This window comes from Coniosporium apollinis (genome assembly GCF_000281105.1).
Source record: "Coniosporium apollinis CBS 100218 chromosome Unknown supercont1.47, whole genome shotgun sequence".
Lineage (NCBI taxonomy): Eukaryota > Fungi > Ascomycota > Dothideomycetes > Coniosporium > Coniosporium apollinis.
This window is the reverse complement of record NW_006913309.1, coordinates 63,970-76,182: the sequence shown is the minus strand read 5'-3', so window position 1 is coordinate 76,182 and position 12,213 is coordinate 63,970. Positions and strand designations below refer to the sequence as shown.

The 12,213-nt window shown below is 55.7% G+C and overlaps 6 protein-coding genes across 6 annotated transcripts; 4 read left to right on the top strand and 2 right to left on the bottom strand.

Annotated features, from left to right (window-relative positions):
• Positions 1-5: 5 nt before the first annotated feature.
• On the top strand, positions 6-968 carry W97_07949 (uncharacterized protein; the record flags this gene model as incomplete). The annotated part of the gene is made up of 1 exon (XM_007785818.1): positions 6-968. The coding sequence occupies one exon, from the start codon at positions 6-8 to the stop codon at positions 966-968; it is 963 nt and encodes a 320-aa protein (XP_007784008.1).
• A 204-nt stretch (positions 969-1,172) lies between these two features.
• Positions 1,173-2,133, bottom strand: W97_07948 (uncharacterized protein; the record flags this gene model as incomplete). The annotated part of the gene is made up of 2 exons (XM_007785817.1): positions 1,173-1,517; positions 1,588-2,133. 2 exons carry the CDS (start codon positions 2,131-2,133, stop codon positions 1,173-1,175), a joined length of 891 nt encoding a protein of 296 aa, XP_007784007.1.
• Positions 2,134-2,844: 711 nt separating this feature from the next.
• On the top strand, positions 2,845-4,671 carry W97_07947 (uncharacterized protein; the record flags this gene model as incomplete). The annotated part of the gene is made up of 2 exons (XM_007785816.1): positions 2,845-4,290; positions 4,366-4,671. 2 exons carry the CDS (start codon positions 2,845-2,847, stop codon positions 4,669-4,671), a joined length of 1,752 nt encoding a protein of 583 aa, XP_007784006.1.
• A 637-nt stretch (positions 4,672-5,308) lies between these two features.
• On the top strand, positions 5,309-6,627 carry W97_07946 (actin-like protein; the record flags this gene model as incomplete). The annotated part of the gene is made up of 4 exons (XM_007785815.1): positions 5,309-5,614; positions 5,682-6,137; positions 6,194-6,508; positions 6,565-6,627. The coding sequence occupies 4 exons, from the start codon at positions 5,309-5,311 to the stop codon at positions 6,625-6,627; spliced, it is 1,140 nt and encodes a 379-aa protein (XP_007784005.1).
• Positions 6,628-8,394: 1,767 nt separating this feature from the next.
• W97_07945 (uncharacterized protein) lies at positions 8,395-8,877 on the top strand (the record flags this gene model as incomplete). The annotated part of the gene is made up of 1 exon (XM_007785814.1): positions 8,395-8,877. The coding sequence occupies one exon, from the start codon at positions 8,395-8,397 to the stop codon at positions 8,875-8,877; it is 483 nt and encodes a 160-aa protein (XP_007784004.1).
• Positions 8,878-10,192: 1,315 nt separating this feature from the next.
• W97_07944 (uncharacterized protein) lies at positions 10,193-12,133 on the bottom strand (the record flags this gene model as incomplete). Its single annotated transcript, XM_007785813.1, has 2 exons — positions 10,193-11,672; positions 11,724-12,133. The coding sequence occupies 2 exons, from the start codon at positions 12,131-12,133 to the stop codon at positions 10,193-10,195; spliced, it is 1,890 nt and encodes a 629-aa protein (XP_007784003.1).
• Between the last annotated feature and the right edge of the window lie 80 nt (positions 12,134-12,213).

Here is a 12,213-nt window from a genome sequence, read left to right as displayed (position 1 = left end):
ACATCATGATGGAAGAGCTGCAAGCCCGACATAGAAAAGAAACTCGTGAACTACAAGCCAGAATTACCCAGAAGAAGAAATCCGCTTCTAAGAAGACGCGTAAAGGCGTAAACGATGAGTGCGACAAACTCGAACACGAGCTCAGAGAACGGCATGAATCTGAGATAGCCAGCTTACTGGGCGACGATATTGCGGACGGACAGCTTGACGACTTAGTGCTAGATGAACCGGCAGAGGCCCAGCCACACGCCAATGGGTCAGCCGAGGACGACACACTGAAAGACGACAAAGGGATAACCATCGGTGTAAGCCACCTGTCGGTAGAGCCCAAGTCCGACAGCGAATCGTCCCAACCCTCCAAGAAGCCGAGCCGACAAAAGGCGCGTCTAGCACGCAGGGCAGCAGAGCAAGAAGCCATAGCAGCCAAAGCGGCCGAAGAAACTTCCAGTCTTCCCAACCTCCGAGAGCAAGAGCGAACGAGCATGCTCAAGCAATTCGCGAAGTACGGCTTGCAGGAGAAAGAGATCCGCGCGGACGGACATTGCCTCTACTCTGCTGTCGCCGACCAGATGGGTGCGTTGGGGCTGGGCCTCAAGCCCAAGATCACGCCTACCACCAGCGCGGAGAACGGTGGTGATATGCCGGCATACAGACAGGTCCGGGCAGCAGCAGCGTCCTACATGTCCGCTCACGGCGACGAATTTGCACCCTTTCTTGAAGACCCGCTTGACGAGCATATTCGGAAAGTCAGGGACACAGGAGAGTGGGGTGGACAGACAGAGCTGCTGGCCCTCGCAAAAACGTACGGCGTAAAGATCAATGTGCTGCAAGGCGACGGTACTATACATGCGATTGAGCCTGACCAGGGCGGTGGCGAGCTGGAAGACGGCCTTTGGTTGGCGTATTACAGACACGGCTTTGGACTTGGAGAGCACTACAACTCATTGCGGAAAGCTCCAGTACCTTGAGGTATCCGCCGGTAGCTTAGGTCAAAGAATTGTTCAATTAACTCACACAGAGCCGGCCTACAGAAATGTCGAAACCACTTGCGGCGGTGTCAGAGGCAGGAGACTGGCGGACTCGATTTCGGATCGTTCGAGCGCATACCCCTTCAAAGCCGAGATTCGACTGTCTTGGTCTTGGAGAAGCAGTCTAAATCTACAACGATACAGCTACGACTTATGCCGCCAGACGCTAACCCAATCCGTCCCCTTCCCAACCTCATGTGTTCTCTCCGGCTGCCAATGTGCTATCCTTACAAGCGCAGCAGGATTGCTAGGCTCATTCCAGCCCGGCTTCTGATCCACATAGCCCTCATCATTGTACGCAACTTCCTCGCCTGGGTGACTGAGATGGGCTTCATACACCACCGGAGGAAGCGCCCAGGGGGGTCCGCCAGTCGACGGCGGCTTGTACGTTGGAAACTCGATGCAGATGAGGACGCCAGAGGGAGCGAGGAGCTGGGACATGCGGGCAGCCCAGGCAGGGCGGAGAGAGGGTGGTAGTGCAGACAGAAACTATCGAGCCCCATTAGCTCACTCTCACACCAGGGCTTCAAACCCGTTCAGCTTTCCAGACACAACCTACCGTATAATCATAGATCAAATCAAACGCCCCCTCCGCCCTCCCCCCGACCCCCTCAGCCCACCCATCCTGAAAGAAATCCCCAAATAAAAACCTCACCTCCCCCTTCCCCAGCCCCGGCTCTATTGCCGCATACATCTCCTCCCCACCCGCTGCCTCCGTATACCCTTCCGCCGCTTTCACCGCATTCTCACTCGCCTCAACGCCGAACGCATCATACCCCGCCGCCGCCAACAACAATACATCATATCCCTTCCCACACCCAGGCACCAGCGCCCGCTTCCTCCGCTTCCGGCCGCCGAGCCCGTCGGCGTCCCAGTCCGCTGTCACGGCTGAGCCGAGAAGGTCCTGGCGGTCGCGTAGGGTGTCGGAGAGCGCGGGGTTGGGGCGACCCCGGTCCCAGGGGAGGAAATCGCCGGCGGCCCAGAGGTCGTCCCAGCGTTGGGGATGCGTGGAGGTGGAGGGGTGAGTGAGGAAGTGTTGGCGGAGGCGCTCGCGGGCTTCGGAGGGTTGGTTGGGGGCGCTGGGGGTGCCGGCGACGTCTGCCATGTTGAGGGTGGAGGATTTCGTGGCCGAGTGCCTTCTCACTGCTGGAGCTTGGGATTGTTTAAATTTTTATGTCCGGTGTTAGGACTGCTCTGAGAGGAGAGGGAAGGAAAGGGAGCGAGCGTGGTTGTGGAGTGTATATGGGAACTTTGGCTGGAGGGGTTGCTTGGTAATGCTTTGGAGAGCAAGCTAAAGTCTTGCCTGAAGCACTGCTGACGTGTACTAAGCGCTTGTTACAAATACGCAGATCCGGTCACTCACGAGACATTCTCAATGCAAGAAGAGCGTCTCCAGAATCGTATGCCGTTCTTTGCAATTGCTGTTGCTGGTAACTCGGCCTACCAAGGCGGTGGGTGCTGGCAGAATATTCGGCTATGACGGCACCGCTATCTCGCAAATCCGCCATCGGACTTCTTCCGCGACATTGTCGGCATTGTAACCGCCAAGCGGGGTGGACTATTACTCGTAGGTTGGGACTCAGTCGGAGTCATGGCGTTTTCTCAGTATTCTCAATTATTCGGGCCTTCTATTCACTCGTTGCTGTTGTCCTCACGGAGTCCGCTTTATTCAAGAGCGGCCAGACACAGTGTAGATTTGCGTTTGAACCGCGGTATTGTTCCGGGAGTGCCTGTAGCAATAGCCAGACATCCAGAATTCCAGGAGATATATGGTTGAATATAGTTATCTCTGACTTAGTCAGATCGCGACGCCGTCATGACACCGGATGGGATAAAGAGCAAGGACCAGGACCCCTCGTTGTCCGCCTCAGCACTCGCATCCTCCTCTTCAGACCTTCCAACACCGCCCTCACCAGCTCACTCTCACTCCGACGATGACTCCATATCACGAGCCTCGAGCCTCCATTCGTACCACGACCCAGCCGAGTCCAAGAGATCTCCCAGCGCCAACAAAGCCGCCTCCGTGCTCTCTCGCCAAACCACCTCATCCATAAAACCGCCCGCCATCACAGTACCCCGCAAGGAGCGCCGCGGCCTCTTCGCCCACGTAGCCGTAGTCCGCGAAGTAACAGACGCACAACACTACAGCAACAAGACCAAATGGAGCATAACCTTCGTGATCGCGTGCGCCGCCGCAGCCGCCCCGCTCGGCTCCGCCATCGTGCTCCCAGCCCTCCTCGACATCGCCGCCGACTTCAACGCCAGCGCCTCCGTCACAAACTTCAGCGTCGCGTTCTACATGCTGAGTCTGGGAATCTTCCCGCTGTGGTGGAGCAGCTTCAGCGAGACGCTGGGCCGCCGGACGATTTATTTGGTCTCGTTCGCGCTGTTCATCGTCTTCAACGTCCTCAGCGCCGTGTCGACGGGCATTGGCATGTTCATCGTAATGCGCCTGCTTAGCGGCGGCGCGGGCGCGAGCGTGCAGGCTGTGGGCGCGGGGACGATAGCGGATCTGTGGGAGCCGAAGGAGAGGGGTAGGGCCATGGGTATATTTTACCTGGGACCGCTGTGTGGGCCGCTCTTTGCGCCGATTGTGGGTGGTGCAATGGCGCAGGGGTTGGGGTGGAGGAGCACGCAGTGGTTCCTTGTGGTCTATGGAGGCTTGACATGGATAGGTATATTGTTCTGTCTTCCGGAGACGCTGAAGAAGCGGAGGGATGTTGTTGCGGAGGCTGAGCGCGATGCCGCGCAAGAGGAAGAAGAAAAGGGGAAGGTGGCCAGGCCGCAGTTGCAGCGCGTCAGCACGAGGCAGTCGGTTGCGCAGACGAGCAAGAAGTGGGCCAAGCTGTTCCACCGCTGCTTCATCGACCCGCTGTCCGTGATCCTCTATCTGAGGTTTCCGGCTGTTGCGCTGACGGTCTACTACGCCTCCATAGCCTTTGGGACGCTGTATTTTCTCAACATATCTATACAGGAGACGTTCTCTAAGCCGCCGTATAACTTTTCGACTACTATCGTCGGCTTGTTGTACATACCGAATAGCTTGGGGTATCTTGTGGCGAGTGTGCTCGGTGGAAGATGGATCGACTCGATCATGAAGCGGGAAGCGAGGAAGGCGGGCCGATACGATCAGAAAGGGAAACTTGTTTTCAGACCTGAGGATCGGATGAAAGAGAATGCTTGGCTGGGCGCGATAATGTTTCCCGGCGCACTGTTATGGTATGGTTGGTGTGTGCAGAAGGGTGTCTTCTGGTTTGCGCCGGTAAGCTCCTATACCCTCCACTCACCCTACTGAAGATGGAAATTTGTGGAAAGCAAGCTAATGAACGAGGTCCAGATCCTCGCAAACTTCTTCTTCGGCGTCGGCAGTATGCTTGTCTTCGCGCTCGCCACAACTATGCTTACAGAGTTCATGCCCCGACGCGCGTCTTCGGGCATTGCGGTGAACAACCTCATGAGGAACCTGTTCTCATTTACTGGTGCAATCGCTGCCGAGCCCATCATCGCGGCCATCGGCAATGGGTGGCTCTTTACAATCCTAGGAGTTGTGAGCTTTGTCAGTGGGGCAGCAGTGGTCTGGAGTATGGGGAAGTATTCGAGTAGCTGGAGGGGGAGAATGGTTGAGGCGCTAGGGGAGGCGTAAGAGCAAGGGTATGTCCTGGGTTATGTCTTGCGAAATAGAGAGGGCCAGAGAATATCACATTGGCGCGTGGAGTTGCTTGTGGGTACCGAACGGGGGTTGCTTCAGCGCATTATCGGCGTTACATACCGGCGCTGGGCGCTGTCATCACACCAGCGAGATGCATGAGGGCGATCACCTGGTGGTGTTTGGGTTAGCATTTGGTGTATGGCGAAGTAGTATCACTAGATATAGATCTGTCAATTGAGCATTCGTATTGGCAATATATCTTCTGGATGAGTTTACCCCATTATGAGTGCGAACGATACAACAGGGCGTTAGTTTGGAACGCAGTCCAATCCAGCTTGTGTGTTCATACAAGTCCCGAGGTCAGGTATACAGGATCTTATTCTCGACAGTGGCATGGCATGGCATGAAGTCTCATCAAGGGTCCCTGGTGGAGCGCCAAACCGTCAGGCGGAGCCAGGGGGGACGCGCCGGTGCAGGGCAGACGCGAGACCTCCAAGCTTGTGAAATCGAGTCAACATCACAACCTCAAATCCTGCGCAACAATCAACAACAGCCACTCCGTAACAACTCTCTACGGCCTCCCCATCGCAATCTATATCACTCAAAGCCGCCTTAATTTGCAGCCCTTGCTATGGGCTCACGGCTGTTAAACGCTCCAATTGTCCTCGACAACGGCAGCGGGACCATTCGAGCTGGCTTTGCGGGACAAGACCTCCCAAAGTGCTACTTTCCATCATTTGTCGGACGGCCGAAGCATGCGCGAGTGCTAGCAGGAGCTTTGGAAGGGGATGTCTTCATCGGGCCACGCGCGCAAGAACTACGAGGCTTGTTAAAAATAAATTATCCATTGGAACACGGCATAGTTACGGATTGGGACGACATGGAACGGATATGGCAGTTTGTCTACTCAGAAGAGCTCAAGACTGTGAGCGAGGACGTATGTTGGAACCCCAGCAGGCAGACTGGTCTGTGTTGCAATTGCTGACTTGAGTGTGTCCGATCAGCATCCTGTTCTCCTCACCGAGCCTCCGCTAAACCCACGAAACAACCGCGACACTGCCGCCCAGATACTGTTCGAGACCTTCAACGTGCCCGCGCTATATACATCGATACAAGCTGTCCTTTCGCTCTACGCTTCGGGTCGAACAACCGGCATTGTGCTAGATTCCGGCGACGGCGTATCTCATGCGGTACCTGTCTACGAAGGCTTCGCGATGCCAAACAGCATTAGGCGTATAGACGTAGCTGGCAGAGACGTAACAGAACATCTACAGACACTTTTGAGAAAAGCTGGCTACATATTCCATACTTCGGCGGAAAAAGAGGTGGTAAGGATGATCAAGGAGAAGACAGGGTACATCGCACTAGATCCTGCGAAGGAGGAGAGAGAGTGGTCAGCGTCGTCAAGAACGGACAACAAGAGCGTAGATTACACTCTCCCTGACGGTCAGAAGCTCAAGGTATGCTGCAGCGGTTGTTGATGCCAGGTACAGAATTGCTAATGGCTCGCCCTCAGGTTGGAGTGGAGCGGTTCCGCGCGCCGGAGATCTTGTTCAATCCTGAGCTCATCGGCCTAGAATATCCCGGAGTGCATCAGATCGTTGTGGATTCAATCAATCGAACGGACATGGACCTGCGAAAGTCATTGTACGGAAGCATAGTCCTCTCCGGCGGCTCGACTCTGACCAAAGGATTTGGCGACAGACTGCTTCATGAGGTGCAACGTCTAGCGGTCAAGGATATGAGAATCAAGATCTTCGCTCCGCCAGAGAGGAAGTACACAACCTGGACTGGCGGAAGCATTCTGGCCGGGCTCAGCACGTTCAAGAAGGTGAGCCACCGGAAACACCTTCCAAAAAACATGTTCTCGCTCCTAACGCTTCGCAGATGTGGGTAGAGAAGGATGAGTGGCAGGAGAACCCAGATATCATCCACACCAAATTCGCATGAGCTTTGTCCTCCATCGGTTCCCCACGAAAGCCTTCTCCAAGCTTCAAGACTCTCTCTGTTTCACGTAGTCTTCGGGGTCGCCTTGGTCACAGATCTAGAGTCAACTACTCGCCGCCAACCCGCGTTCTACACTAGATTACTTGTACATGTCATGCTACGAGATCTACGGTCGAGCCCGTCAGCCACGAGGCACGAAACGCTAGATCCCGCGGACCCAGCTTTCTCCCCCGCGTACTAGTATTTCAGACCGCCTGACATGTCTCGGTTACACCTCCGACTTAGCCGCTTGTGGAACCTTGGAAGAGTTAGATTTCGTCTCTATGGTTTCCTGTCTACGTTTGTGAGCGAAGCATTGCATTACCGGCGTTCATCTCGTGGTGTGCATCGAGTGGGATACCCAGAACTGTGGCGTTTGTTGAGATGTTCTTTTGTTCACACCGCTGGACAGGTACACTTAGGTACACCTGTACGAGTACGCAGGAGAAAGGTCGCGGAGGATAGCCTCTTAGTCACTAGGTGCAGATCTGAACGGAAAGATCAAGACTAAAGTGTTGGTACCCGTTGCATTTTGGCGGGGAAGCCGCCATTTTTCGGACCACACAAGGTTTCCCCACATCAGCTTTTCCCGATTGTTTCTGGCGCCGAGAAGCCGTTTTCCAATCTTGAATCCGACGCGCTCAGCCGCACTCGTCGGCTGAAATAAGTGCTGATGTTTGAGAAGCATGCTATTGCGGCGATGGTGGGTCCGACGGCCCTCCGTAGGACAGATCTATTGCGAGTACACTACGCAGACTTTACACTGCAATGTTGAAGCTGGCCCAGTGCCGAGTGGATCGCTGCAATGCCACGACACGCCGTGCTGCTCTCCATGACGACTGGTCACGTTCTTCGTGCGAGCCTGTGCTCCGCGGGGCCACGGGCGCTCTCCTGGTGCTGCGTCAGCCGGTCACGGCGGAGAGAGAGAGCCGGCGTCGTGTGGTGTCGACTCGCCCTGATCTCACGATGCTGCATTTGTGATTACCCCCAGGAAACTGCTCTTGGCGCACTCGTGCCACACTCCCGTCCACGCGATTACCCCCAGGAAACTAGAAGCAGCGAATGGGAAACGGGGCAGCGCTGGCACTCGAACCAGGGAGCCAGAGCTTCCCCCCCGCATGGCCGCCCACGCGCTGGTCGAATCACGTAAGAAGATGCGTGGAGAGCGCTCGACGCGGCGGCGAATTCAGGTACCGCTAGCCGCAGTTGGCCGGCTTGGGGCGTCGGATGCGTGGTCCAGCGCCGGGAGAGAAGGGCGCGGCGCAGGAGCGGTGGCAGAAGGCTCTTCGAAATTCCCCAGCTGACGCCTCGATTGCCGTTAACTGCAAGGCGGATCGCTTACTCAACCCCTCGTGGGCGGGCCAGCCAAGGCTCGCGACGGCGGTGCGTGACCACGTCCAATTTGCGTTTTTCTGGAGCCCATTGCCGTTAACTGCAAAGTACGACCTGACGCAACCCATCGTGACATGATGGTGCCCCCCGCCGTGAAGAGTTTTCAAGGCGGAGGCGCCTGCCGGGCTATAAGAAGTCATTTCCGCCTGCTATATTCTTTCGATTCCGCAGATAAACAACCTGAAGCTTGAGCCTCACACCACTTTCTTCACGAGATCTTCATTTCCAGGACTCAGATATAGCGTCCACCTATACCACGCCTCACTTCAGTACCAACATCACCTCACTTCAGTAATAAACAACACCTCAACAAACAACTTCATCGCCTCCACCATCACCATGCCGTCCTTCGAGTCCTACCGCCTCACCGAGCCCCACCCCTCCGTCCCGAGCAGCAACTACATCTACTCCGGCCGCGGCGGCGCCGGCAACATCCACCGCGTCGACCGCAAATCCGTGACCGACGGCGCCAACGCTTCCGGCCCACCCTCGCTCATCAAGCTGAGCCGGCCGCCGAACAACTCCTACTTCCTGTCCGGGCGCGGCGGCGCGGGCAACGTGCACCGCGAGAACGAGCGGGCCATGTTCAGCTTCGACGAGGAGCTCGCGGCCCAGCAGCGCATCCAGGAACGCTCGGCGCCCGTCTATCACATCGGGCGCGGCGGCGCGGGCAACGCGGTCGACGAGATGAAGCCGCGGAGCGAGAGGACGAACTCGGGCGCGTCGAACATTAGCAGCGGGAGCGATGCGAGCGACAAGGTGCGACGGAGTATTGGCGGGACGTGGGAGAAGATTCATCGCTCGATGTCGAGGTCTTCTTAGACGGTCGTCAACCTGATGGCCTGCACTTCCTCCGACACTATTTCCTTTTGTTTGATCACGGCATTCGGTATTCGGCATTCGGCATTCTCGACTACCTCATTCAACGGAGCGAGCTGGTTCTGACTCTCGCGGCATCACAAAATCGGCGTCGGGACTTTCACTTTGTTCATCATCAACCGGCACGGGTTCTGGAGCGATGGGCTTTCTGGCATCGGGGGAAAAGTGACTGCGACGAAGCATCTGGGCGTTTCTGCACTGCTTCCTGCTTTCCTGCTGTTATCCACCACAACCGGCGGGGAGTTTTGGCACTCTTCGTGAGAGGGCGGCCCATGATGGGTCCTTTTTGTTTCTTCACAACCAGCGGCGGATATACCCATACCCCGGTGAGGGCACCAGATAGTACTCTGGTATTTAGCTTTTGTGGTCTTGCGACGATTGTCGCCGAATGAAATCGTATTTGTCAATATCCATTTTGTCTTGTTGCAATCTTTGAGATGTCAATGCTCGGTGCTGGCTAGGTTGTTCGTGGTTCCAAGAATTAATTGATCGCCGAAGCTAAATGTTCGCCTGGCAGTCCGTCTCTGGGTGCTCCCGCTGTCGCTCCATGTCCATCTCGATAGCGTGGCAAAATCAAAAGTCGTGCTCATGACGCCGGGATCGCTGCCAGTGCTGTGACCGGACCGGAAGCTCTTCTGTCAGAGCTGCTGTATGTTCTGTGCCAGACTTGCCATGGACGAGATACCTGATCTGAGTTGGCTGAGCTAAATTCGAATGGTGTTAAAATCGCCAGTTCGTAGTGGTGAACAGGCGAACGTACACAGTACCTGCAGCATCCTCTAGAATGGAGGATCTACCGAGCCCCTGCGGCCACTGATCTTATGAAGCATCAAGCTTTACACTGGCATCGACCAGAGGCGATGTGCTGATGCCTTTCTAGCTCAGACGCGGCTCCATGTGGACCGGTTAGTACATGACAATCTGTACACGGCTGCTACGGATGAGGTGCCGTCCAGCGAGCGAGGATGGTCCTTTGAAGAGTCCAGGCGGAAATCAGCCAATGTTGTTGGTTTTTGGTGCTGGATGAGCTCTCTTCGTCTTTGTACTCCGCTCGTTGGCGCTTATGAACGGCTCCTTCTTGGGGCTTTTACCAGCAACGAAATGCCTCCAAGGTCGACACTGGCAGGTGCCCAAAATCTCAGATGCCAAACCCAGTAACTGGACCTTTCAAATCCCACCCCGCAAACGGCTCAGGCTCAATCAGAAGCGTCGGGGCCGGGTGAAACGGGAGCTTGCCGGCCTGTGTGAAGATTTGGCCTTACAGACCTGCAACATCTGCTTTTGTCCGCCCTTGGTCCTTGGGGCTTATCCAGGAGCCATCGACATCCAGTATTCCAGCCGAGGTGTAGTCCCCAACCATACTCGACCCAGCGTCGCTTCTCACCCACCCAAACCGGAAATACTCGGTCTCCTCGGGATGCTTTCGAGTCCAGGTGAAAGTATGTTCCGCGGTTAGGTTGCCATATTCACGAAAACGCTCAACATCGTTGACAAGCACGCTAATACCGCTAAAGCCGTCTGGAATGCCAGGCCAGCGGAACGTGATGTTTTCCGCGTGGACAACAGGAGCAATGACTGGAGGGAGCAGTCCGCCTAATGAACCTTCTGCACGAAGCTGACCAGAGGTTTGCAGGATGCTGTCGTAGCCCCAGCGCGCGATGCCGTTGATGAAGAGCCCGATAAGCAGGCCCTGGAAAACTAGGCTCGGCCGCGTCTGTGTTGCCGTTCCTGGGAGTAGGAGCAATGCTAGAATATAGTGATGAATCCGCAGCTTCATACAAGGAACCGCCGCCAGGAGTAGGAGGCCGCCGCCTAGCAAGGCGTATAGTGCGAGATAAAGAGAGAGTCTGCCTTCGTACTTCAGTGCCCGCGCCTGGTGGAGCGCGGCAAAGATTATCACGAGTACAATGATGATCAGTGCGGGGATAGCTCCAGGTTGCTGGCGGAGGTCGTGCGGCGTCAGTCTCTGGATAGGGAGATTGGCGAAGGTGTAGTTGCTCAGCGCGCCGATCCAGCAAGGCCCTAACCAGAGAACGGTTTTTTCCAATTGAGCAGTCAGTCCAAGTAGGGTGCGGCGGACGCATGTTGTATACAGGACGAAGCAAACAAACGCGGTCGGAAGAAAGCGGCCGAACGCTGAGGCTACAACTGAGGAGAAGTCCGGGTAGCTTAGATCGAAATCTGGAGGGTCGGACACGAGTGCCACGTGGAAGAAGATTGCCACAAGAATCGAGCTGAGATAGGTCGCAGGCGAGAAGATAAAAATTGACAAGAGAGACGTGAAGGATACGGATACAGCGAGTAGTTGCCATCGCAAGTCTTGGCATTTCGGCTTCGCACCCTTGGAGTCTAGAAAGGAGAACGAGCGTGGGAAGCTCGAGTTAAAGCCGATGCTTGTGATGCCGTTCTTCTCAGTACTAGGGAAGTGACTCCGCTCCCCGACCAGCGATACAACGCCGCATCCCCCATCCTCATTACTGATGATTCCTGCATGTATCGCCGCGCCGCAGATGAAGGAATCGCCTCGATAGAAGGCGCTCGTTGCTGCGCTGTCATCCGCCGAGCCACCTATAACCAGGTTGCGGTAGTTTACAACCTCGGCACCAACGGTGTGAGGATTCCAAACTTTGGATTCTTTGCAGTTTGAAGGGCAGCGGAACGCGAAGGTATGGTTGTCGAAAGGAAGGCATTGGACGCCATTGAGCCCACAGGTATTTCTTACAGTATTGCCGTTAGACCTGGGTATCACAATGAGTGCCGAACAGGTGTTGACTGCTACTTGTACATACCATAGCTGTGAGACGCAGGAAAGTTGCGCTGGCGAGCCGTATCCAGGGATCCTTCCGGACACGACCGATATGCGCAGCAGTAGTGTAAATACTAGCAGCCAGCAGAGATGGAAGGCGACCAGCAAGCATAGTCGATGCCGGTACTTCGGGAAGTACGCATCGAGTAGCGCTCTAGGCGCAATCTGCGCTCGCGGGAGCCAGGGCTCTATCGTATTGCATCGAGGTTTCGGCGGACCTTTTATCCACCCTTCGGCGATCCCCAAGACGTGCGCTACGCTCCAAGTATCCTGTGAGGATGAGGTCGATGGTCTCTCGAATACTGTCTCTTCATCGTCAAAGCCCCTTGATTCGACTAATTCGTATTCAGGTCCAGTGGGGAGCCGCCGTTCGGTGAAGGGTAGAAGAGGCATGAGAAAACGCCAGATTCTAGACGCATAGAAGTCTCCTCTTCCATGGCTGGGGAAATTATTGCTCTTAATCGTTGGGGCAT